The sequence below is a fragment of the Myotis lucifugus genome, unplaced genomic scaffold, assembly GCF_000147115.1.
Source record: "Myotis lucifugus unplaced genomic scaffold, Myoluc2.0 scaffold_323, whole genome shotgun sequence".
NCBI lineage: Eukaryota > Metazoa > Chordata > Mammalia > Chiroptera > Vespertilionidae > Myotis > Myotis lucifugus.
The window spans coordinates 535,473-561,893 of NW_005871371.1; the positions used below are offsets into that span (position 1 = coordinate 535,473).

Sequence of the window (26,421 nt, forward strand, 5' to 3'; positions counted from 1 at the left end):
AAGTTTCTCTTAGCTATTAGAATTGCTAGAAGACAGACTACAGTATCCTATGGTCCCTTTTTAAAACAGTGGTTTTCTTGATTTTCAGAAAATAAAAGACACACTTACCACAATCTGATCTTCAGATGCAGTTGAGACACTACTGTCATCAAAGTAGTACCATTTTCCATCATCTTTATTTTTTGCAAAAGCAGTATCTAATGAAAAAATATAACAACCTCTATAACTGAAATAATTTATGGTTTCCTGGGGGGAACCATTAAAACCTTAAAATCATATGTGTGAGGAACATCTATTAAAATCACATGATAATCATCTATATAAGGCCTATCTGTTATACATTCAACTGATTTCATTGATTAGAAGTTTTTAGAAAAATTTCCTAAAATCTACATGCCTATGATACTTTTCATAAGATGAATTTGTAACTTTTTTTCATCTCAGGGACAAACAGAACAGATTTTTTATTTATTTATTTTAGATTTGTTATTATTTTTTTAATTCACAGAGTAACAATACTAATGACAACAAATGGTAATTAACATTTATCATGTACCAGGCACAGTGGCATGCACTTTCTGTGCATTATTCATAAAGAAAGTGTCATTATTATCCTTCCAATTTCAGAGATGGAGAAAGTGAGGCATCTTGCCCAACATGTAGCTGTTAGGTAGCAGAGTTAGGATTCAAAGCCAGGTCTGTCTCTGACTCCAAAGTTTGAAACTTTACCTATAATTTAAATTTTCTATGACAAAATTTCCCAACAATACTAGCCCACTAATTTATAGTGGTTTTTACACTATAATAATTTTAATTCTTTAATAAAAGTACAAAGCAAGAGAAAGGTAAAAAGTGATTAATTTGCATAAGTTTTAAAGTTTTGCTTCATCTTGAAGTTAAAAAAAATTGCCCCCTTTCCCATCCCATGTTTTGTATAAACTACTTAATAACTGAGGAAACAAAGTTGCAAAATGTCCCGAAAACAGTTATATTCTGTCATAGCTTTTAAAAAGTGACACTTTATAGGCCACGACTTCTAAATAATTCTACCCATCACAAAACAAATGCATTGTTCTTCTGAGTGGAGCCTATTGTGGGCCATAAATTTGTCAATATGAACTCACAACTGCTACCCTCAGAAATGAAAAGAAACATTGTTAGGCTGAATAAAAAGACAAAAATCTAACAATATGGTTTATAAGAGAGACAAATCCTACAAAAAGGCATACAGAGTTTGCAATTTAAATGATATTAAAAGAAAGCTAGATTAACATTTATAATTCTGAGAAAAATAAAAGAACATCAAATCCTGGTAAAAGAAACAAAAGAGAAAGAAGAGCTACCCATTATAAACATAAATACAATTAATAATGTAAAACAATATCAGTAGAAGTCCTGACAAATTCCTCTCAAAAAAAGAATAAACATAAAAAATGACCAGAAATAGTAATAATTTGAATACATTTGGTAAGCATAAATTATTAGAGAAGAACTCTATGTTTGAATAGAAAAATACCTATTTTTCAAGCACACAAACATTAAGGAACAGACCATTTATTAAGCCACATGGAAGCCTGAATAAACCCTCCTATGGATTAATATAACACAGACAGTGCCTGTAACAAAATAAAATTCAGAACAAAAGAAGAGTTTTATAAAAACCATGTATTTAGAAAAGCATATAGCTGAAAATATGACATTCCAAACTTGATGGGATACAGATAAAAGCAGTATTTAAAGGAAAATTTAGAACTTTTATTATAGCCTTCAATGGGGGATGAGGGTGAGGGGGGGGGGGGTTGGAAAGCCAAAAGCATTCAACTCAAAAAGCTGGGAAAGAACAACAGAACAAACCCAAAGTAACAAGAAGAAAAATATACCAAAGGGAAGAGAAGAAATCAATAAGATAGAACACATACATGTAATGGATAGGAAAATTTAATAAAATGTAAAGCTAATTCTTTGAACAGAGTAATAAGACAGACTTGAGAAGACCAATTAAAAAAAGAGAGAAAAGACAAAGGAAAAAAATAGCATAAGAGTATTATAAATAATTCTTCTCAAATAAATTGGAAAACATAGATATATTTTTGGAAAAATAGAAAATGCCACAATGTGCACATTTTGGAAAAAGAAAACTTAATAGATTTCACAAAGCATGACATAAATAAAAAGTTTAAGGCTGTAAAGCCCAGGTAAGAGAATTTTTACAGGTTAATTCTACTAGACTTTCATGAATAGTTAATTCCTATACAATGCTAGCTGCTTCAGGAAACAGATAAAGTATCCCAGCCTGTTTTATTAGAGTAGACATTTCATTTACACATTAATTGTTACAGCGTGCAGTTCCACAGTGTAGCAGTTAGCACAAATTAATTGTAACAATCCTAAATAAAAGTAGTTAACCAAATCCAACAGGGTATATAAAAAATACTAAAAGACAAGTTGGATTTTCCAGGAATGCAAAGATGGTTCAATGAAAAATCTATCAACTAAAGTGTGTAGACTGGTATAACCATCCTGGAGAACCATCTGGAAGTACCTGAACACTCATGACCCAACAATCTCACTTCTGGGTATGTAGCTCAAAAAAATTCTCACAAAGGGGAACATAAACAATAATGTTTATCAGTCTTATGGTGGTAGAATGTTAAAGGCAATTTGGATATCCATCATGAAATAAGTAGAGATAAAATATGGTACCTGTAAGTTATGAGTGTTTAGAAGAAATGGACTACATGGACATTTCTTATGTTAAGAGAAAAATATGAGATTTATAGCACAGTACCAATCATGTAATTTAACAATGATGCATGATCTATAAGAGCACATACATTAACCCTTTGCACTCCGCTGTCCCCTCTCAGGGGACATCGGAATTCTATCATATCACTCGGATGTCCCCTCTCAGGGGACATTGCAGTTTATTAGTGATTACGGGGAATTGAGTTATTTCAACGCAACGTTTTGAGACATGCATGTTTCCCTGAAGTTTTATCTTGAAATGGCACAAGAAATTAAATCAAAATATCGTAAAATTACTAAGATATATACAAGTTTGTCAGCGGGTTTTGTGTCGGATTAAACAATAAACTACATATTCCCGATGTGGGACAAAGAAAACGGGACTGCATTGTGTGTTCTAACAGGAAAACACCTGGTGGCAGGCGTCAAACCACTTATTACTGTCAAACATGCACTAATCAGCCTGCAATGCATATTAGGGAGTGTTACAAAACTTATCATACTGTACAAAATTATAAACAATAAAATATTGTTTTTTTTGCAAATATACATTCCTCGATGTCACCCAATTCATATAAGTCCAATATCATTATAATACGTTACTTGGTTCCAAAATTATACTAAATAATACGAGGTTCTGTAAATGCACGTTTCCGCCGCAAAGTAGCGTCGAGTAGCTGGTAGCCAATGTCCAGAATGGTTCGGAGTGCAAAGGGTTAAACACATTAGAAGGGAAAGGGAAGGAGAATGGGGAAGGACAGTAGCCCTGAATAGACAAGTATGAACTGAGTATGAATAATTCAATCCTCTATGCCTTTTTGAAAACATTCAAAAGCAGATTTATTCATTAATCAATATTTATTGAACAACTACTACATGTAAGGTACACCTCATATTTTCCCCTTAAGGAATAATAAATATCTTAAGGAAAAAAGTCTGGAGTTATCAAACATCATGATTTTAGCAGAAAAGTAAACTGTCAACTTACAGTGTCCTCCTCCCATCCCTCCATAGTGGTTGGAAACAGCAATCAAATTATACCGGCAAGGACCTGCATTTGGATTAATTAGGAATTCCGACATATCCAAGTCACTGTTTTAAAGACAGATCAAATTAGTCTTATGTTCTACCTACATGTAATGAATTCTATTCCCCTCTATCAGTGTTGTTTGACATTAATATCTCTAAAAAAATTACTAAGAGACAAATAACTCTATAAAGCAAATCATGTATATACTCCTGAGATTTGAATGTTTTGTCAAAAATTTTCTTAAGGGTTGAGAATTTAAAAATTATCCAGTGATTGTTTTTATTCAGATTAATGTTTTTATGCTAATACATTTAATTTTCGGCACTAGGAAAAGTATTCATCACTATTTACCTACACATCTAGGTCCTTTTTGTTTTTGTATTTTTAAAGTCATTTTAAGAAATGAATTTAATAAAGAAAAATAAAGGGATAGCGAAAAATAACTTTCTTGGAAATATTATAATAATTTAAATATATCTAACCCCCAATATTTATTCTAAATTTCCTGATTCTGATAATCTGTATATCCCAAATGGTCAACATTCTGTGACATGTAATCAGCTGTTTATAATCTGCCTCTCATGAAACTGGAACATCACCATGTTATAGCTTACCATTACTTCTGGTTAGACTTTTTGTACTTGCCTCACTGAAAAACAATAATGATTCTAAACTACTTTCTCTAATAGGTTCTAGATTATCATTACTTCTGGTTATCCTTGTACTTATATAGTCAAAATGCCATATTCTTTAAACTCTGATGGCTCATAATTTTGTAAAAGAGAAAATTACCATTTTTTGGTTCCATAATTGCAAAACATTTTCAATTTTATTTATTATTATTATTTTTAATCCTCACCCGAGAATACGTATCCATTGATTTTTGAGAAAGAGGAAGAGAGAAGGGGAAGGAGGGAGGGAGGGAGAGATGAGAGGGGGAGGGAGAGAGGGAGAGAGGGAAAGAGGGTGAGAGGGAGAGAGAGAGAAAGAGAAAAATATCGATGTGAGAAACATTGATCGGTTGCTTCCCATGCACCCCGACTGTGTTTGAACCTGCAAACTGGGTATGTGCCTTGACAAGGAATCAAACCTGAGACCTTTCAGTGTATGGGATGATGTTCCAACCAACTGAACCACATCGGCTAGGGCAAAATTTTAAATTTATAATCACCAATTAGAATAAGCAATCCACAGAATGTTTTTAATACTATATCATTTATTTCCTTCCAATAACCTTTATATACCTGCCTTAAGCATTTGTCTAGTTATTAACTATAGCAAGTAAATTTGGTGCAGAAATATCATGAAATGTATAAAAATACTATCAATGTTCTTTAGCAAAATTGGAAAGTATGAAGTTCTTGTTGCATAATTTTGTTTCATAAAGTCCTTCCTGGACTACATGAATGAGATACAATATTCCCTTTTTGTCCTTCTGAATTCTCAATTATATTCAGTGAAAGCTTAAAAAGAGAGGACTACAAAGATACTACATCTCCAGACCACTTCATACCTTTCTACGAATATATCATACTCTGGACAATGCAATAAGAAAACTGAAGGAGCCCTAACCAGTTTGGCTCAGTGGATAGAGCGTCGGCCTGCGGACTGAAGGGTCCCAGGTTCGATTCTGGTCAAGGGCATGTACCTTGGTTGCGGGCACATCCCCAGTGGGGGGTGTGCAGGAGGCAGCTGATCGATGTTTCTCTCTCATTGATGTTTCTGACTCTCAGTAGAAAATCAATAAAATATATTTAAAAAAAAAAAAGAAAAAGAAAACTGAAGGTGTTTGACACAATATCACCACTGTGTTATCTTTCTAAACAATTTTATTATTGTTTTTATATATTACTTTAATCTTTAAAAAAAAGGATATTTAGGAATAACTGATGATTGATTCCTAAGAAAAAATAAAATCACCAAGGTCACATGAGTATCTTAGATTTATAAACAGGGACAACAAATCCATAATAATGTTAACACAGAATGAGTTTTATTCTTTTTAAGTATATTTTCTTTTTGTTCTTTGAAAAAATCTCTAAAGTAGGAATAAAAATTGTTATTGATTGTTATGAACTGTTAGAACTACTCAAAAATACACTCAAAACCTGAGACTGTGTCCAATGCTACCTGATGCCTAAAAAAAGTTAGAGCTGTCTGATGTTTATGAAGCATAATTAAAACTTACATGATAGGAAAATCAACTAAGGTATCCAACTTGTCTCTCATGTATCGACTATAGGAAAATCGCTTGAGATGTACCACAAGTACTGGAGGTAGGGACCATAAATCCAATTTCTTTGTGGCTTGCTGATGTTCTTTACAATTTGGGCAATACCTAAAAATGAAGGGAAACACTTAAAGCTTGATAGAGGCAATTAAAACAATGTATATTTAAAAAGTTTGAAAAGTTCTACATTTTTTTTAGTGAGCAGTTATTGTATGCCTAATATACACCAAATAGATTTAATAGGAGTTCCCATTATTTTTATATTCAATACATATTCCAAATAGATTTAACTATTATAAACTAATATGTAAATAAGTATTCAAATAAATGATGAAGGCTAGATTATTTACATTTCAGTATGCTAATTCTGCCGAGATATAGGTATTAGAAAAATCTCAAAATTTCTGGGCTCTAATGAAATTAATAATACCACAAAACATATTACAATTTTCCTAAAAGTTTCTCTCAAAATGGCAGCACTGCTAAAAATTCTCAAGAAAAAGTAATTATTATGAAAAATATAGTAGTGGAATTATAATACTTTTAAAGACATTTTCATCCCTCTTAATAAAATAATATAAATAAATGCTTATTATTTAAAATATCAAAGGGAATTTAGCTATCACCTTTCTAACTTGATGGACCATATACCTCAGTATAAAACCTTAAAAAAAATTAGAAACAACTATTTAACTTTGTTTCTTACCAGGGATCTTCAGCACCTAGCTTTTCTTTTGTTGTAAAAAGCTCAATACAATCTTTTAATTTCACAAAGGGTTTTTTAGGCGGTTTATATTCCACACTTTCATGTTTTTCAAAATCCTAAAGAGAAGTATTTCTTGAGTTAAGAGAACAAATGAGACAAAACTCATTTTAGTGATACCATATTACTATGAATAGTAATGAAAAACTCGCAAACTTCCTCAAAAGAATCATAAAGCTTATTTCAGCTGAGATTTACACCACACTTCTAAATAAGTTCTATATACACACCTAAAAACAACTAAAAAGTATAAACAGAAAGCATGTTTAAAACAAATAAATATTTTCTAGTACATAACCAACCAATTTTATACTGGCAAAATAAGTACATTTGGTAGAAGCAAAAGAATGCAACAAAACAGTGTGATCAAGATGGAAAATATAAAAAAAAGAGTGATGACTTACCTCAGCAGCATTTTCATCAAAATATCTTTTTTTCAAATCAGGATCCCAATCCAAAGCAAGAAAAGATCTTTCTAAGGTGGAAAACATATTTTTCTTTAAAATTTAATATGCCTTAGTGTTAAGATCAATGTATTTTAATGTTAAGACATATATGAGAATAAACATATAACAATCTCTTTTATTTGATTAGGTCCGTGGTCGGCAAACTGCGGCTCGCAAGCCACATGCGGCTCTTTGGCCCCTTGAGTGTGGCTCTTCCTAAGCCTTAGGAGTACCCTAATTAAGTTAATAACAATGTACCTACCTATATAGTGTAAGTTTAAAACAATTGGCTCTCAAAAGAAATTTCAATCGTTGTACTGTTGATATTTGGCTCTGTTGACTAATGAGTTTGCCTACCACTGGATTAGGTGATCAGGGCAAATCATTGTTTCTAAATCATTATAGTATTTTAGGAATTAAAAAACCAAACAAAACAAAACTTAAGCATAAGTCCAACCTCTATTTAATAAACATTAACATTTATTTTAGTACTAGAAGCCTGGTGCATGAAATTCGAATGGGATGGGGGGGGGCCTTCAGCCTAGCCTGCGCCCTCGGACATCCCTCTTGCAATGTGGGATGCTTCACGCACCAGTGACCATACTTTTCATACAGGTGAAAGACATCTTGCTGTTGTATGGCAGCTACATTTTTTTGCCCTGATTATAAAAAGTAGTACATAACATGATCCTTCTGAGGAGGTAGTACCATTTTCCCCATCTTACAGGTGGAAAAACTGAAGCAGAGAGAAGTTAATAGGCTTTGTCACACAGTTTTAAGTGTCATAATCAGGGCTGACCACAAAATGTGCAAGCCTGAGTCCATGCATGTCATTGTTGCAACATCCTGTTTTTTTCAGTGTTAGTGTAGCCTTGCCAGGTTTTAATTTTGAAATCTAAGAGACTGTTCCCAATATATAGGGTAGGGTCCCTAGGCCTGGCCGGCGATCAGGGCGGATCTGTGGGGCGACCGGCAGGGCGATTGTGGGGGGGCCCTAGCTGGCACCTGCTTTGGCTGGTGGCTTGGCCCCACCCACTCACCCTGCCCGCCGCTGCCACAGGTCACCTCCCTCTGCGGTCGATTTGCATATCAGGATTTTATTATATAGGATACTTAGAAATTAAGGCTTTTAACTTAAGATTTTAGATAGATAAGTACTAAAATTAATGTGTTGAATTTTATAGTTTCCATCTAAAAAAATAACATGCTTTTTGCTAAAGTTTAGTGTTCAAGCCATTTTTCACAAATACTTACCATCTAGCCTAAGCTGCCTATCATCAAATCTTATATGCCTGGTATCGTCTTTGATGTAGTTGGTATCAGTATTGCCTAAGTTGTTAAACTGGAATGTAAACAATCGTTTTTTGTGTCCCGTGAGTTGACCTTTGCAAGTTTCTTCGGTACATAATCCATTTTCAGAATCATTATCTCCTCCAACTGAATCTTCAGACTGACTATTTTCATTCTCAGAGGGAAGTTCTTGATCTTGGCTTGATTCATCATCTGGCTCATCTGTTTCCATTTCACCTAATTTTAGATATTAGAAATATTTAAGTAAACTCAATGTTGCATTTAAAAATTATTAATACTAATATTACGTTTCCTAAGCTTGCTGATATCTTTTAGTTCCTTAATCCCCATCCTCTCGACTTTTCTGAGGCAATAATCCAAGTGAAGAGTTTTCACAATTTAGTAGGAAAGTCTTACTTGGTGAGCCTTCTTCATGTATGCCATTTGGGCCATTTCCATTAATATTTTGGTCCTTACAGCAATGTAGGGATCCTTCAGTGTCTTCTGTTTCAGTAGATATTTTGACATATCGGCTTAAATAAAATCAGAAATCAAACAAGTTCAGTCCTATAAAGGTAAAAACTTAAAGAAAGTTTCCTATTCTTTCAATAAAATAAAACTTTTAAAGGCAATAACTGGTCATTTGCTAGATTCAAGGATAAATTCAACTCAAGATAAAATTCCTTATGTGCAACTGACTAATCATTTGTTTTGGTTGTCTTCATAAAAATTTAATTTGTTCTTCTTGGGTTTTAACATATTTTTATATGTTAGAAGTGTGTGGTAAATAATTTCTCCACTTAAAAATTCTCAGGTTAAATATATATGTTATAGCTAAGATCATTTATAGATGTGTAACATGATCTTTATGTATGGGTTATGAGACTACAGTAATGAAAATAAGTAAGAATACTAAATATGTCAGTGATAAAGAACAAAAGAAAGGGATCAAATGACATTCTTGATTACTTTAAAATTCAATTCAAGGTTTCAGGAAGACAAAGAGCGTTTGCCTTACAATACTACCAACCATGAAAGTTTATCCTTTTAAACAAAACTGTTTATTTGTATGAGTTCTTGAACTAGCAGTGTGTATAAAGAGATAAAACATCTGACATTGTTATGATTTTAGAGTGTATATGCATGATACATTTTTATTATTTTCTCCCAACTATTAACATTTGGTGAAAATGGCTAAAAGCATTCATGCTTCCTGGGTGTGAAATCACCTCACTAATGTTTTACATGATCAAGAAACTGGATTAGACTATACTTTGATTTTTAAATTGCTACCTATCTAAACAAACTAGAGATAATACAGACTTATCTAATGTACTATGCATCTTTACTTTCTCTATTTTATATTTTATCTTGCTAATGCAGAATTATCTGACACTTACCACATTCTCAAAAGTAGGAGATTATAGAGTTTATCTTCAGTATTGTTTCGTGGTACAGCCATAAGAAAAGGCTGACCAAAAAGTGAAGAACCAGTATGGTGGGTATAACTTGAGTGTCTAAACTTTTCTCGTAGGCAAACAGGAATAATCACATGCTCTGTATCTTCTGTCCTATTGATGTTAATTTCAAACCTATAAAGACAAAGCTGAAAATAAATTCTGAAAACTTTTGTTATTCTTTTGAATATTTTCTCGTGATATTTTGCAAAATGAATTTTATACTTACACATAAATATCATCCCGCTCCATAATACTACTAAGATTTTCATCCATTGTGAATATTCTGTGAAATCTATGATTGTATATATCAGTAACTATCATCTAAAAAAAAATAAATTTCTATTGAGCTGGTTTTACAACACTGCAAAAATAAACTCCAACTTACATTCTTCAAACCCAGAACCATCTTACCTTATCTGCAGGTACTCCTGATAAAGCAGACAATGCTGTGCAAAGATCAAGTATGTTTCCAATTTTGGGGACAATCACTTTGTACTAAGGAACAAAAATTTTTTTAATGAATTTATTACTTTGCAAAAAATATTCAATAAATGAGACCAATGTCATCTTTGCTTCCTCACATTCACTTGGCATTTGGCTCACAGTGTCTCCAATCTTAACATCATCCCAGTGACAATGTCCATATGGATAATTTATCTGTACCTTATTGTTCTTTGGCTACTCAATTCAAAGACTCACATTTGCATTCAACTGTAGTTAACTTCTTAGAATTTGTTATAACCTGTTACACCTCTGATATCTTAAAACTCTTTAACAGGATACTGTCTAACTATACTTACGGGTCAAATTGGAAACTCATTATTTCCTATTCTTGGCCTATTCTGAATTTTCCCCCAGTTTACTAGCTCCCTGTCTTCATACCCTTCCATTCAGACTGCACATGATTCCTCACTTCAACTACTCCATTGCAAAACCTTTAGTTATTTGTTATTCAGTTTTATTCTTGCTACACTTTCTTAGAGAGCTGTTCACATAGACTGGAGAAAACTGCCCAACTTTAAAGATTAGTGCACTACAAATTCAGTGCCCTATCTCAACTGGTTCCTCAGCACTAGCCAGAAGTCTGTGTATCCCTTATTTACTTATTCTCTCAGTAACTACTTAAAATCTTCAGCATTCCTTAGGCTTCCTATTTCACCACTTCTCCCTTCATTATCTGGAGAAAATTAGATGCTACTGGAGAAGAAATCTCCAACTTGCTTTCCCCCTACAAACTTGAGTCCTTTTCTGTCTCACTCAATACATGCAAAGAGAATCAGGTGTCCTTCCAACTCAAGGCTAACCCTAGCATCTATGCTCTGAATCCCATGCTCTGCTGCTTCCTCTGGAACCTAAGCTCAGCAATCTCCTTTATTTCATTTTATTTTTAGTAGTACATAAACACTGGAATAGATACACATTTCTAAAAAAATCAGAACGAAATAGTCCCTCATTGTTTTCCCTGATTAAAAAAAACCCCCACAAAACCTTGTTAAAAGTAGTGTCTACACCGACTATCATAACATCCTCACCTCCCATTCACTTATCAACGAATCCACTGTGGCTTCTGTCTTCACCTTTTTTATCCTGTTAGAAATGTTGTCAACACTATCATACAACCAAGTCTTTTTCAGTCCATATATTACTGACCTCCCTAGCATGACTGCTGACCATGCCCTCCTTTAAAATTTTCCTTTCCCTACACTACTACTTTTTAAAAAAATTATTATTGTTGAGATTATTATAGATGTCCCTCTTTTTTTCTCCCATGCCCCCTCCACTCGGTTCCAGCCCCGTCCAAGGCCTTTGCCACTCTATTGTCTGTGTCCATAGGTAATGCATATATGCATAAAAGATGTTTAATCTCTTCCCGACCCCCACACCCCCTTTCCTCTGAGAATCGTCAGTCGGTTTCATTTTCATGCCTGATTCTATTTTATTCACCAGTTTATTCTGTTCATCAGATTTCTTATTCATTTATTTTGATTTTTAGATTCAATTGTTGATAGGTATGTATTTGTTGCCATTTTGTTGTTCATCTTTTTGATCTTTTTCTTTTTCTTCCTCTTCTTACAGAATACCCTTCAGCATTTCATATAATACTGGTTTGGTAGTAATGAACTCCTTTAGCTTTTTCTTGTCTGTGAAGCTCTCTATCTGACCTTCAGTTTTAAATGATAGCTTTGCTGGATAGAGTAATCTTGGTTGTAGGTCCTTGCTATTCATCACTTTGAATATTTCTTGCCACTCCCTTCTGGCCTGCATAGTTTCTAGTTAAGAAATCAGCTGACAGTTATATGGGTATTCCCTTGTAGGTAATTAATTGCTTTTTTCTTGCTGTTTTTAAGATTCTCTCTTTGTCTTGAGCCCTTGGCATTTTAATTATGATGTTTTTGGTGTGGTCCTCTTTGGGTTCCCCTTGTTTGGGACTCTGTGCTTCCTGAACTTATAAGTCTATTTCTTTCACCAGGTAGGGGAAATTTTCTGTCATTATTTCTTCAAATAGGTTTTCAGTATCTTGCTCTCTCTGTTCTTCTGGCACCCCCGAAATGCAGATGTTGGTATGCTTGAATTTGCTCCAGAGGCTCCTTACACTATCTTCATATTTTTTGGATATTTTTTTCTTTTTGCTCTTCTGGTTGGGTTTTTTGCTTCCTCATATTTTAAATCGTTTACTTGATTATCAGAATCCTCTACTCTACTGTTGAATCCCTGTATATTATTCTTTATTTCAGTCAGTGTATGCTTAATTTATGACTGGTTCTTTTCTCTTTTTTTTTTTTGGAGGTTTCTAGAAGATTTTTGAGTAATCTTATAACCGTGGTTTTGAACTCTATATACAGTAGTTTGCTTCCTTCCATTTGTGACATGTTTGTCTCCACATTTTGGCTGCTTCCCTGTGTTTGTTTCTATGTATTGGGTATAGCTGCTATGTCTCCTAGAATTGGTAGAGTGGCCTTGTGTATGTGTTCTATAGCTCCCAGCCAGTCACTTGAGCTGGGAGCTCTAGGTGCACCCCTTTGTGGGCTGTGAGCACAGTCTTATTGTAGTTGAGACTTGATTGCTGTTGGTGTCATTGGGAGGAATTAACCTCCAGGCCAACTGGCTATGAGGACCAGCTGTGACTACAATGGGAGAGCTGCTGTGCAGGAGACACCCATATATAGCAGGACTTGCTTCAGTGGGGCTTTGGTGCTCACTTGAGTGTGTCACTTATGGATGTGTAGAGTTGTAATCTGGTATGGACTGACACTGAACACCGGCTCCTGGGTCTCCAGGAAGGTATAAAGTCAGCCATTGTCTGGGGCCACCCAGCAGGAGTTACAGAGAGATCTGTAGATCCCTCCTCTTTGTATTGGGTTTGGAAGTACGCAGATGAGGCCCAGATATGAAGCAAGGCAGGCTGGTGTTGGTGCTGGATCTTGGGCATTTTATTGATAGGTTTGAGGCTCCTGGACCCAGCTGCAGCTTGTTTGAGAGATTTTATTTTATTTTTTAAAAAAAATATATTTTATTGATTTTTTACAGAGAGGGATAGAGAGTTAGAAACATCGATGGGAGAGGAAGATCGATCAGCCGCCTCCTGCACACCTCCCATTGGGGATGTGCCTGCAACCAAGGTACATGCCCTTGACCAGAATCGAACCTGGGACCTCCTAGTCTGCAGGCCGACGCTCTATCCACTGAGCCAAACCAGCCAGGGCTGTTTGAGAGATTTTAGCTTGAGTAAGGACAGGCCATTCATATGCAAAAGCTTCTGCACACAGCTTGGGTGGGGTTGTAAATTGGATGAGGCGGGGTCTTAGAGAATCACCAGGGTGGAGCAAACAGAAATGGCTGTGACCAGGGAGGTCTCAGCATAGGAATAATGAACCCTGGGAGCACCTCCGTCTGGAAGAAAGCTGCCCTCGAGTTCCTGCCCCGATGCTAGATAATCCAGTTCCTCCTCGTCCTGGTACTGAAGCTCAGAGGAAGTGGGACCTTGTAAGTTCAGTTCATGGTGCCAGCCTTTTAAGAGGAACAGCTGGGTCAGTAGCCTCTGTGTCACTGAGCCCCAATCTGCACTGGTTTTTACAGTCCGTAGTTCTTATTGCCCGTAGGAACTTCTTTTCCCAGCTCTGGGTCCCTGGGGTAGGGGTCTGGTGTGGGGCTGGGACCCCTTGCTCCTTCAGGCAGCATCCTCAGAGATGATCTCCCTTCTGATTAAAAAAGCAGCACATGTGGGTGCTGGACCAGCCTGTTCCTCGCTTCTGCACCTCCTATCAGTCTCAGTGTACTTTCTTTTTTACTTCTCTTGTTATAGGTCTTCCATTCAGCCAACTTTCCAGCAGTTCTGAACAATGGTTGTTCTGTATTTTAGTTGTAATTTTGATGTGGGAGGAGGCGAGTACAGAAGTTTACCTACGCCGCCATCTTCCCCCTCTCCTATACTACTACTTCTTATTCTTTTGTATTTCCCTGGTTACACCTTCTTTTGAGGCTCTCCTCTAATGTCCTTTGACAAGAAAAAGCCTTTTGAGAATTTTGTTTTTACTTGACAAATAATGATACTTTGCACATCCCTCATGCTTTCAAGTTTCTAAAAAGTTGTACTAATTTTTAAAGTATTTAGTTTATAAAAATCTTACATAAACAAACATATTATTATTAGATTGTTCTTGAGCCATAAGGATTCAATACTAATTTTTAATAAAAATAGCAAATGCAAAAAAAACACATTACTTACCTGCATAGGTTTGGTAAGTGGATCCATTCTAACTAAATAAACTTCCAAGGTACGTTCTTTTTTCATGGGCAATGGAAGTGTCAAGTAACAAAAAGGATCAAATGTTACTGAAATCTTATCACATTTAGGACAAACTAGAGTTGATTTGAAAAGGCCATGAAATATATCTACTATGATAGAATCATTTCTTTTTAAATGGTTTTCCCAGGCTTCTTCAGCAACTACCTATAAGGAAAACAGACACATATTACACAGAGATATTACATTATTAAAACAATGGTGACAATAATATAATTAAATTTACCTTATCTGCTCTTCCATCAGCATCTTTTAATTGTATATATGGTTTTTTCCTAATTCTATTCAAATCCTCATGTAGTCCATCTAACAGGAAAGCTAATAGTTCTTGACAGTCCTGCTGCTGGTATCCAGAGAACTGTGGTGCAAAACGTCCTACCTGTGTCTGTAAGAAAAGCAAAACTATAAAATCAGTTCTAGGGACAGGTTGATTAAAAAATTACATAGTTAATTCTCATTATTCATGGATTTCTATTTGTGAATTCATCTACTTGCAAAAATTTATTTAAACCCCAAATCACCTATGGACACTTTTATAGTCATTTGCAAATATGATAATTACACATATAAATACATATAATTACACATTTAAAAATGTTTTAAAATAACTAGTCTGTAAAACAGAAATGTTGACCTGAAGAAAGAACAAGGAGAAAATATCGTAAAGTTTTGTAAAAAGAATTATTAAAACTCAGGATTTCTGGGTCACTAGAAAAAATTACATAGTTCTCATTTTGTTTTTTTGTGTAAAAAGGATGAATCTCAGAGATAACAGGAATATGCATGTTCACATATAATGTCCCTAGTTTTTGCAGTACTAAGTATTTCTTTGATGAGACTAAAAAGAAATGTGAAAAAAGAGTCAGATATCAAAAGCCTATTTACACAGCAATATTTAACAAAATGAAACTCATGAAACTAAACATGGGAAAGGATTGAGAACTGGTTTTATCAAGGTTTAGAAAGTTAAATGCCAGAGACTTTTTTATTGTTGGTTTTTAGTTTTAAAGAACTATTATACAGATAATAAAATGTTGCCTACATGTCCTATATATTTAAATGTCATTTAAAATGTTTGTATAAAAATGGCCGAAAACTGCTTAATTAAAAAAAAATTCAATAACAAACTAAACTACTTTAGATTTTATTGATTCTAAGAAGTCACTACTTTATAAATAAAACTTAAAAAAGTTTAAGAATTACACATAAAATTTCATTTTATCATTACTTTCCTACCCACCCCTCAGAGCCTTTAAAGACATTTTTAAATATATTTTTATTGATATTTTACAGAGAGGAAGGGAGAGGGATAGAGAGTTAGAAACATCGATGAGAGAGAAACATCGACCAGCTGCCTCCTGCACACCTCCTACTGGGGATGTGCCTGCAACCAAGGTATATGCCCTTGACCGGTATCGAACCTGGGACCCTTCAGTCCGCAGGCCGACGCTCTATCCACCGAGCCAAACCGGTTTTGGCTAAAGACATTTTAAAATTAATCATTTGTCCCATCCTCCAGCTGGAAATTTAAGACCAGAAATAATACTCTTTATCTATTTATGGTGCTGTGTCCCTTTGCAAGGCTACAAACCATTGTAATAGCTATGAGAACCAATTTTTGTCCTCTAGGAGTGGAGATAGCCCTCATTAAAAATATATCTACTATACTAACCTTAAAAGCTCTTGGTGTGACATAGCTAAATTTTCCAGACCACATTTGCTTGATCAATTCAGCATAAGATTTAGCTATTTCACCTCTCATTCCTAAGGGATTGTCAAAATTCAGTTCTTCTTGATACTTGTCATTGAGGAAATATTCAGTAAGCGGTGGTGTGTTGCTCAAACACTGCAAAGAATAAAATATATTTTCAAGTCAAAGTAACCACACGTTAAACATGTTAAATATGAAGAAAGAAACAAATTGATTTGCCACAACATATAGAGAAAAATTTAAATGATGGCCTCTTGCACCGATAAATAACTGGTTAAATAAACACTCAAAATATGCACTCAAATATTCATTTCCCAAATTTCAAATCGATTACTTACAATAAATGATAATGCTAATATTTGTTGCTGTAAAATCTGCATTAATTTTAACCACAGCAAACTACCTTGTTAACTGGGAGGGTAGCTCAGAGTTTTCTTTCCTTCTTTTACTTGATTGGTAGATATTATGGCTTGTTTACTCATCCCAGGCACCTGCAAATTAGCCTGAGTAGGTAAAAACTGAGATAGAGTGCAAGCACAAAATTAACTTAAAAGAGTATTTACTGCTTTCATTGTCAATTCCTTATCATGAAAGAGCAGGCTTTAAATTTTTCATTTGGTCAGACATTTTTAGCTGGAATAGTACTGATTAAATGAGTCTGAAAAAACAAGCTTTAGTTATGTGAACTCTGGCTAAGTGTGTTTTTACTTCTTCAAGCTCTTCTTCAATATCATAACAATCAAATTTTCTTTTATGGCAAGATTAAAATAAAAGTATGAATAAGTTATTTCTCCAACTATTTTCTGGTTTGAATTAAATAATTCAGGATTTAAAATAAAAAGCAGAAGTACAATTTTTCCACAATATTTTATCTCAAGATGGAATAATTTTAAGCTGATAATACCATATAATATGAATCCACTATAACTTTATCGATTAGAGGCCTAGAGTCATTAAGAATATATAATGAATGATATAGACATATAGTCATATAGGTAACTTTTTTTATTTTTTCTGAAGGAAGATATTTGATTTGGAGGAAAGTGGCTAGGTGCTTTAAGTGAAGCTGGTGGTATGTAAAGAGGTGCAAATCCATTCTTATGAGAACTTAGATTTATATGAATAGAAATCAAAGTTTTTCAAAGCTTGCTCACCACTCATTTGGGTTAACTTAAATAGTCTTGATAGCTATGAAAGGTCCAGACTACTGGATTCATGGTGATAACTTGGATGCTATAATCTATGATTATATACATGTACTGTTCGGCTAAAACCCCCAAATTAGGCATATTCAATTAAAAAAAATAAGTTATGGTATTCTACTTTTTGGTTTCAATTATAAATCAAATTATGTTTACTTAAGTAACCATAATATCTATTTGGGAAGTTTTTTATATAATAAAGATAATACTGTCCAAATTGGTAGTCTAGCCCCCAAGTCAAGGCAAAAGGAGTGACTGCCTATACCATATATAACAAATATAATTTGTTATATTAATTCTTAGGCAATGAAAACCATATAAACAGTTAAAAATATTTGGGGTTGGCTATATAAGCTTTAGAATAATTAATATGCCATTTTCAGCAGAAATTCTTTTTTATCTGAGCAAAAAGATAGAGATAGGTTAAAATACAAGAGGCAATTAGGGAAAGGATCCCTTTCTATCTTTCTGCTTAACTCCTTTTAAATCTCAACCTTTCATAATGTTATACGCCTTCTGAGTTTCATTTTCTCTTTTCCTTTTGATTGTTCTCTTAATTATAAACCAAGCACTGAAGTTAGGGCCAGGCAACCAAGACTATACCATGGCTATACAGAGCAAAGCCATCACTTAGTTGTATCATCTGAGTTAGTATAAATAGAATCAAAACTAGTCATTGAGGCAAAGGGGAAGTCAGACAACATTTCCAGCCATTATCAATTCCTTATATCTGATCACAACTCAGGGTTGTAATAAGAATATTCCACTACTGTCTGTAGTATAGTTATACAAAGAACCTAATTTATGGCTTTATGAAACACCTCAAATAACCAAGTTGTGCAAACATAAATTTTTGAATATTGTTTGTACTTAATCATTCACATATATCCTTATCTTCCAAATATAGCTGAAAATTTCTTAGTTTACTAATTGCATCAGAGTGATCTTCTATAAATGTTCATTGCTATAAATTCTTTAATAGCAATTTCAGATTAAAATCTTAGATCTCTAAAAGAGTCTATCTTTTGCCCACCCATGTAGCCTCATCCCTTGCCAATACCCTTTTCAAAAAAACTCCATCCCAGCCTTACTTGATTACTTGTGGTTCCTTGACCTCCTTTCATTCTCTCTCTATAAGTTTGCAGCATTACTCCAGCTATGTAAAATGTTCCTTCTTTGCCTTACTTCTACTAAACCATTAAGATAAAAAAATCCTGCCTAACTGGGTGGCTCAATGATTGAGCATCGACCTATGAACCAGGAGGTAACGGTTCAATTCCCAGTCAGGGCACATGTCTGGGTTGTGGGCTCGATGCCCAGTGTGGGGCATGCAGGAGGCAAGCAATCAATGATTTTCTCTCATCATTAATGTTTCTATCTATCTCCCTCTCCTTTCCTCTCTGAAATCAATAAAAGTATATTAAAAAAAAAAAAGATTCAGGAATCCTGTCTGGGAAGCCTTCCCTGACTCCCTTACATTGTTTCCTCAAACATCTTTCCACAGTGCTTAGCGCTCACTTTTATTACTTCACTTATGTATTTTATAACATATTGTAACTTTAATTTTTAGTTTGTCTGTCTTGCCAAGTGGAATGAGACCTCCATGATAGGAGGAATCATGATACACTTGGTATCTCCAGCACTGAGCACCCATTTCACTTGGCACTTAGCACGCATACAATAAACGTATGCTTAATAAAAATGCTTTTGCCTAGCCCAGACAGAGTGGCTCAATGGTTGAACTTTGACCCATGAACCAGGAGGTCACAGTTTGATTCCCAGTCAGGGTACAGGCCCAGGTTGCAGGCTTGATCCCCAGTAGGGGGTGTTCAGGAGGCAGCCGATCAATGATTCTCTCTCATCACTGATGTCTCTATCTCTCTCTCCCTCTCCTCTCCTTTCTCTGAAATCAATAAAAACACTTAAAAAAAAGTTTTTGCCTATGTTTACTAATGTATTTATGCTCTTTTTTTTTTTAAAGCTCTTTTCTTTCACTGTTTGGCACAGTACTCAAATTTTTGTTGAAAAAAATTACTAAGTGAGGCAAAAATATATTTGCTTATAATAAATAATACCAAATTTCTCCAAGCACTTTTACTTGAATACTAAAATCAAAAGAAGAACCACCACCTATTACATCCCTTTGTCTGACTTTCATTCAGTCCACTATCTGCAGTGTCTCTGAATGGATTTTTAAAAAGTCCCTGACACAGAGACCAGTGCTCATTTTCATAGTGACACATGCCAGTTTGTAACTGAATATAATTCAATGTCAACAAACAAAACAAACATAAACAGTTTTAAAGATAAATAACTGCCTGTCAAGATATCATAACCAATATATTTTGAGATAAACCTTATATTTAAACCACTAAGTCCTAAATGGCCCCCCAAAACATACTATTCATTGAACATAATGTTTTAAGAAACTCACAAGCTATATTTTCTAAAAATTTGTATAAACACATAAATACAGAAATTCAATAGCCAGTTTAATTGTTCTACTAATGCACATATCATAACAGTTTAAAAACTAAACTGATGTCAGACTTTTCTACCTCATCCTGAAAATACCATGCTTTTCTACTTGAAAATAACATTATTCTAGGAGTCACTATATTCTTGACATAGTATAAAAACCAATCAAAATATTAAAAGTTCTTATAACTTCTGATATAAATTTCAAGGTATAACTGGAATAGAGGTAAAACAACTAAAATATTTTTATGCTCCAGGTGATATCAGTATGAAATGCCATCACTCTGATTGAAGAAAAAGACAGTTACTTAAAGTTGGTCAGGCAGCTTGATTTATGATGTATGCAACTCATTATTCAATATTTTGACATGAGGCTATTTTAGAAAAATAAACATCTTTGACAAATATAAGAAAATTTGATACATGGACTGGCACCAGTAAATATATTTAAAAAATAATTTTCATTAGTTCAATAATAAAAATCAAAACCAGCGTTCTGAAGTATCTCTCTCAAAAGTTCTACTACAAAAATTATCACTTCCCTATCTGGTTAGGACTGTTCCTAAAACAATTCCTTTCTTAAGACACACATGTATTAAAAGCCATACAAGTGTTAACATAGGAAATTTCCTTCTTAACTTGTAAGATACTTTACTGAGTAATATAATATGGACTAGAAGTCACACACAACATATGTTTTGCCTATGTAGATATATATCTTACTTTCAAAGATTCTTAAACTGTAAAAGAGAACAAACTCATCCTTCCATAATATACATGGTTTTTCTTAGCAAAAACAGTATATGAATGTTTCTTCATAAGAACAAAATAAAATATATAGACAGTATTAAATGCTATTTTTATGGTTACTTAGGAGTTTTGTGACACTCTACCAGTCACTTGCCATTTTGAACTTTACCTCTCTTAATTTGATTTCAACTGTCTGACATTGACATATGCTAACACTTCAGTATTTCAGGGAGAACTATCTCTTACAATTAATCACCAAAAAATGAGGTCCATATATGAAGTAATGTGCCTGATCATTCAATACATTACCTTAAGTCACATTTTGTTTACATCATTAGTGTGCCTAGAGTTGGTCCTAAAATTGAGAATTTTGTCAAATACCATGTTAAAAATAAAGCAATAATGAGAATAAATAAAAGTATTATGTACCAGTGGTTACAATTCTTAATGCAAAAGCAAAAAAGTGAAAGATTCACATTAATGAAGAGTCAAATGCACTCATCAACTAGGCTAAATATTTCTATATTTAAATATATTTTATGATCCTTAGGCAAGTTAAAGTGTGCAAAATTGATAAGAGCATTTAAAGACCTAAGGATTAAAAAACTACATTTCATATTATTTGGTAGGCTTTGGGCATTCATTAATTTAGCCTTTGTGATATAATGACTAGCTGCCTAAATGGAAAGTTTTCAGACATAAGCTGTCACGAAAAGTTGATTCACAAGGGATGATGAAAATGGCTGGTGTATGTGCAAGCCAATCATTTTGTGAGGAGACAGGACTGGTAAGTATTTATTCCTCAAAGTGGCTTTGTGGTTCTCTATTTATGTTTACACATGCATTTAAAATGGAAACCATGAGTAATAAGAGTATTCTTGAATGTAAATCTGAATTAGGATCTTAAGACATATTCTTAGGTTTAATGATTTAAATTGAGCCTTAGCATGTACTCCTTCTTAGAATATTCTTCCCCTGTAAGATTACTACTTATTCTTTAACACTTAGCACCTCTTACAAACGATACATCTTCCTTAGCACCTCAAGGAAGAACTAATAATACTCTTTCCTCTGGGCTAACTCTATACCTTGAACTCACTTATATTAAACTTGAGAGCAGAGTCCATGTCTTATTCTCCTTTGTACCTCAGGGTCTAGCACAATGCCTGGCACATACCTCAATAAAGTGTATTGAATGAATGAAAACCTGTATGGTAGAAAGATTAGAAGCAGTCCCTACAGAGATTGAGAGAAGGAAAACACTTGACTAAAGAAATCTGAATTGCACCCTGTTATATAATATAACCTGTCTAAAAGTCCTACAACTCAAAAATAAAGTCCAAATCCTGTAATGCCTAAAGAGCCTTGCCTAATAAAGAAAGTAACTATTGTGAATGCCCCCAATAACTATCAAGCTAAATACATATAAGTAAAAGATAAATGAAGGAAAAATAGAAATATATTTTTATGAAGGCTCTTTCCCCCAAATCTTCAACCTGTAACAACTCTAGAGAATTCTTCTAAATAATCAAATGTCTCATCACATAGACATGCTGCTATATGTTTCAATGTATATAGACCTTAACCATTGCCACAATGAAAAACTATTTTAAAAAAGAATGCATAAAGTTTTAATTCTCTATGAGAAACTCTCATAAATTTTCATCCTTAACCCAAATTCTTAAAAATGGAAAACTATATAAAATACAACTTTATTTTTTTATTATTTGGAAAGACTACAATGCTTTGCAAATAACTTTTCCTTATATACACATGCACAAATTCTATCGCTTACATTATTTTCAAAAAGTTCTCCTATTAAATATGTTCTCATTAATAAGGTTGATGTTTCTAGAGCTCTCTGAAAAAATGACTCATAGGAGTCTAAATTTGTATTTCACTATAAAGTTCTACAGTTTAAAAAAAATTGATGAAGTGAAATAAAGTTCTACTATATTACCAAATCTCAAGTCGGTAATCAACATGTTTTAGGAAATGAATAATTAGTAGCAATCCCAATAATTTGTAATGAATCTGGAATTTCCCCAGTACCTGGAAAATAGCCAAAGTAATCCCCTTCAAAAAGAGAAAGTTGTCTTTTGTAATGCTGATTATGAACCACTCCCTTTCTGTTCAGGTGCTCCAGAAGCCCAATTTTCAAGTGATCATGTATGCTCACTATTTTAGTAAACCGGTAACTAGAACAGGAAAGAAAACAAACTTAATTTTTGATTACCTAAAGCCTCTGAGTTGTATAACTCATTCTGTAACTGATCGAAATGTAAAGCCCCTCACAGTCCTTTAATAAAAAGTAGCTACACCTTCAAACCAATAAATACTAAAAAAAAACAAAAAAAACACACACACACAAAAAAACCTCAACCTAAAACGAGAAAACCATTTTATTATGATTTAAAAAATATGAAGTAATCCATGGTTAAAATAACCTTAGAATATCTCCCCCCATTTTTTTTTGATTTTAAGATTAGATGGATAAAGAATTTTCTTATTTGCCATGTTACTGTTTTTCAATTAATCATGACAATAGTGAAAACATTCTAAAAAGGTACTGTAATAATCCTGAATCATTCTGTTAATACTGGAATATTGACTATAGTTCAGTAATTAAATAGATGAGACAGGAAACTGTAATAAATACTTTTACGATGAAGAACTACAAATATAAGCCTGCCCCTTCATCAAGGTTTTAAAAATGAGGTATTTTTAAGACACCTGATATGTTATCTTTTGTGACTTTCTTCCCTTGGAAAGGCAAATCTCATTACATTTGAGAGATCAATTCTGAAGCTTTGCCACCCATTTTGGGAAAGCAAATACAATTAAATAGCTTTTCCATTTTGTATTGCCATTCTCTCTTCAAGCTTTTTTAAAAAAACACATTTAAGTAAATGAGATATAAGGGGATGTAACTTTCCTTTTATGTTTTTTTAGTTTAAGAAACTTATTGAACTAGGTTTCCCGCCATTCCCAACTAGTCAGTTAAGAGAACTAGCATACACTCTACTTAAAATATTGAAATTTTACGGCAGCATTTTTGAACTGGACAGCAATGTTCTAGTATTTTAACATATATCATTATTATGTTATATATTAATAATATTATTATTAATATGGTCAATATTTTTAAAGTATGAATAAAATTAAACTTTACTTAAAGTCCGTGCTGTCACCCTTTCCTTCAAAATCTATGGAATTTCTTCTTTACACACAACCCAAATTCAAAAAATTTCCCAATAAGTATGAGGACTAATGGAAAACATTTTGTTGGCTAGCAAAGAAATGTTAATGATTCCCTCCCCTCCTCATCTACAGAATCGAGTAAAAAGAATTCTAAGATTGTCAAAAAGACTGTTACTTGCCACGAGTAAATCTGTAACTAGAGCTATTGGTGCTAAAAAAGCCTTAATTATGTAAACACCATTGATTTTTATCTAAAAAGAAAAACATAGAAATTGGATAGAACCACTTGCAATATAAATTTGAAAGCTTCTAGGATATTGACAATGATTACACAAAGAAAAATGCTATAACGTTTCTGGTATGTGTATTTAAATGAGGTTTTAAAATCACTGGACTATAATAGCAAATATCTAATTTTTTAAAGTAACAGGGTATTTAGTGAGGGATTTTGTGTTTACCCTAGAGGCCTGGTGCATGAAATTTGTGCATTTGGGGGGGGGGGTGTCCCTCAGCCTGGCCTGTGCCCTCTTGTAGTCTGGGAGCCATGGAGGCAGGAGAGGCTCCCACCACCAACGTTGTGCTCGCCAGCTGTAAACCTGGCTCAGGGCTTCTGGCTGTGTGGCACTCCCCCTTTGGGAGCGCACTGACCACCAGGGGGCAGCTCCTGTGTTGAGCATCTGCCCCCTGGTGGTCAGTGTGTATCATAGCGACCAGTCATTCTGCTGTTTGGTCGATTTGCATACTAGCCTTTTATTATATAGTATATTCACTTTATGGGAAGCATGCTAAAACCAAATGGTTCTAATAACATTAATAAAGAGTATAAGTTATATTTATTCTTATTTTTTTAAAAATATATATTTTATTGATTTTTTTTACAGAGAGGAAGGGAGAGGGATAGAGAGAAACATCGATGAGAAACATCAATCAGCTGCCTCCTGCACACCCCTTACCGGGGATGTGCCTGCAACCAAGGTACATGCCCTTGACCACAATCAAACCCGGGACCCTTTAGTCCGCAGGCCGACATTCTATCCACTGAGCCAAACTGGTTAGGGCAGTTATATTTATTTTTAAAAACTAAAGCTTATGAATTGAATTTTAATGTTTAGTGTCTTATCTACTACCCCATTAATAATTCAAAACTGGCCCTAACCGGTTTGGCTCAATGGATAGAGCGTCGGCCTGCGGACTGAAGGGTCCTGGGTTCGATTCCAGTCAAGGGCATGTACCTTGGTTGAGGGCACATCCCCAGTGGAGGGTGTGCAGGAGGCAGCTGATCGATGTTTCTCTCTCATCAATGTTTCTGACTCTCTATCCCTCTCCCTTCCTCTCTGTAAAAAATCAATAAAATATATTTTAAAAAAATAATTCAAAATTGGTTCACATAGTGAAATAAATGCCAACATTTTAGCCAAGCAAGATAGTTAAAGGTGAACTTAAGAAAAACAATAATTCCTTATAATTTTGTATGTGATCAATCCCTTGCACTTAATATTCAGTAAAGAAACAGTTTTTAGTAAATAAGTATTAAGAACTGTGTGGTTTGTTGATCTTTTAGTTCTTCTGCAAAGGCACACAGAAAAAAACAACAGAAAAAAATTATTTAAAAATTAACTGGTTTAACTACCAAGTCACATACTACTCTGTATCATTTCATTATCCTAGGCCCATATCCATTAAATACTTAAGGTGAGTTGAAACAGAAATTTAAAGACTGTATGTGATAGTATGAACCATGACAGTTTCTGATTATCTCTATCTCTATATATAAAAGCCTAAGCGACCATTACGATGGAACTACGGGTCGACTAGTCACTATGATGTGCACTGACCGCCAGGGGGTAGGCGCTCAACACAGGAGTTGTCCCCTGGTGGTCAGTGCCCTCCCACAGGGGGAGTGCTGCTCAGCCAGAAGCTGGGTTCACGGCTGGCGAGTGCAACTGCGGCGGCGGGAGCCTTGCCTGACTCCACAGCAGCACTACCGAGTGGCGGCAGCAGGCACAGTGGGCCAGGATGAGTGCGAGTGGCATGGCGCCCGGCCCTGGTTCTGGCTCCGTCCTGGCCGCTTGCCGCACTGCTACATCCCTTGGGGGATGTCAGACTGCTGGTTTAGGCCTGATCCCAGCAGTCGGACATCCCTTGAGGGGTCCCAGATTGTGAGAGGGTGCAGGCCAGGCTGAGGGACATCCCCCCCAGTGCACGAATTTCTGCATCGGGCCTCTAGTCTTCATAATAAAAATTTTAAATTTATCTAAATAATAATTCAACAAGTATTTATTAAGAACAGATTATTTTTAAGTGTCTCCAG

At 34.4% G+C, this 26,421-nt stretch overlaps 1 protein-coding gene across 6 annotated transcripts in view; it reads right to left on the reverse strand.

Moving 5' to 3' along the window:
- Positions 1-26,421, reverse strand: part of USP15 (ubiquitin specific peptidase 15) — a 108,995-nt gene that overhangs the window by 5,022 nt on the left and 77,552 nt on the right. For 3 of the 6 annotated variants that reach the window (XM_023764229.1, XM_023764230.1, XM_023764231.1), the window contains 13 exons: positions 16,441-16,614; positions 14,995-15,153; positions 14,691-14,915; positions 10,376-10,459; positions 10,191-10,285; positions 9,905-10,096; positions 8,922-9,037; positions 8,469-8,741; positions 7,173-7,243; positions 6,712-6,827; positions 5,964-6,113; positions 3,734-3,837; positions 109-197 (listed from right to left, as the gene is read on the reverse strand). In XM_023764229.1, the coding sequence (XP_023619997.1) occupies positions 109-197; positions 3,734-3,837; positions 5,964-6,113; positions 6,712-6,827; positions 7,173-7,243; positions 8,469-8,741; positions 8,922-9,037; positions 9,905-10,096; positions 10,191-10,285; positions 10,376-10,459; positions 14,691-14,915; positions 14,995-15,153; positions 16,441-16,614 (1,848 nt within the window). Of the gene's footprint in view, positions 1-108; positions 198-3,733; positions 3,838-5,963; positions 6,114-6,711; positions 6,828-7,172; positions 7,244-8,468; positions 8,742-8,921; positions 9,038-9,904; positions 10,097-10,190; positions 10,286-10,375; positions 10,460-14,690; positions 14,916-14,994; positions 15,154-16,440; positions 16,615-16,882; positions 17,069-22,961; positions 23,094-26,421 lie in introns of those variants that run through there. The other 3 variants (XM_023764233.1, XM_023764232.1, XR_002832107.1) reach the window with 3 other exon arrangements.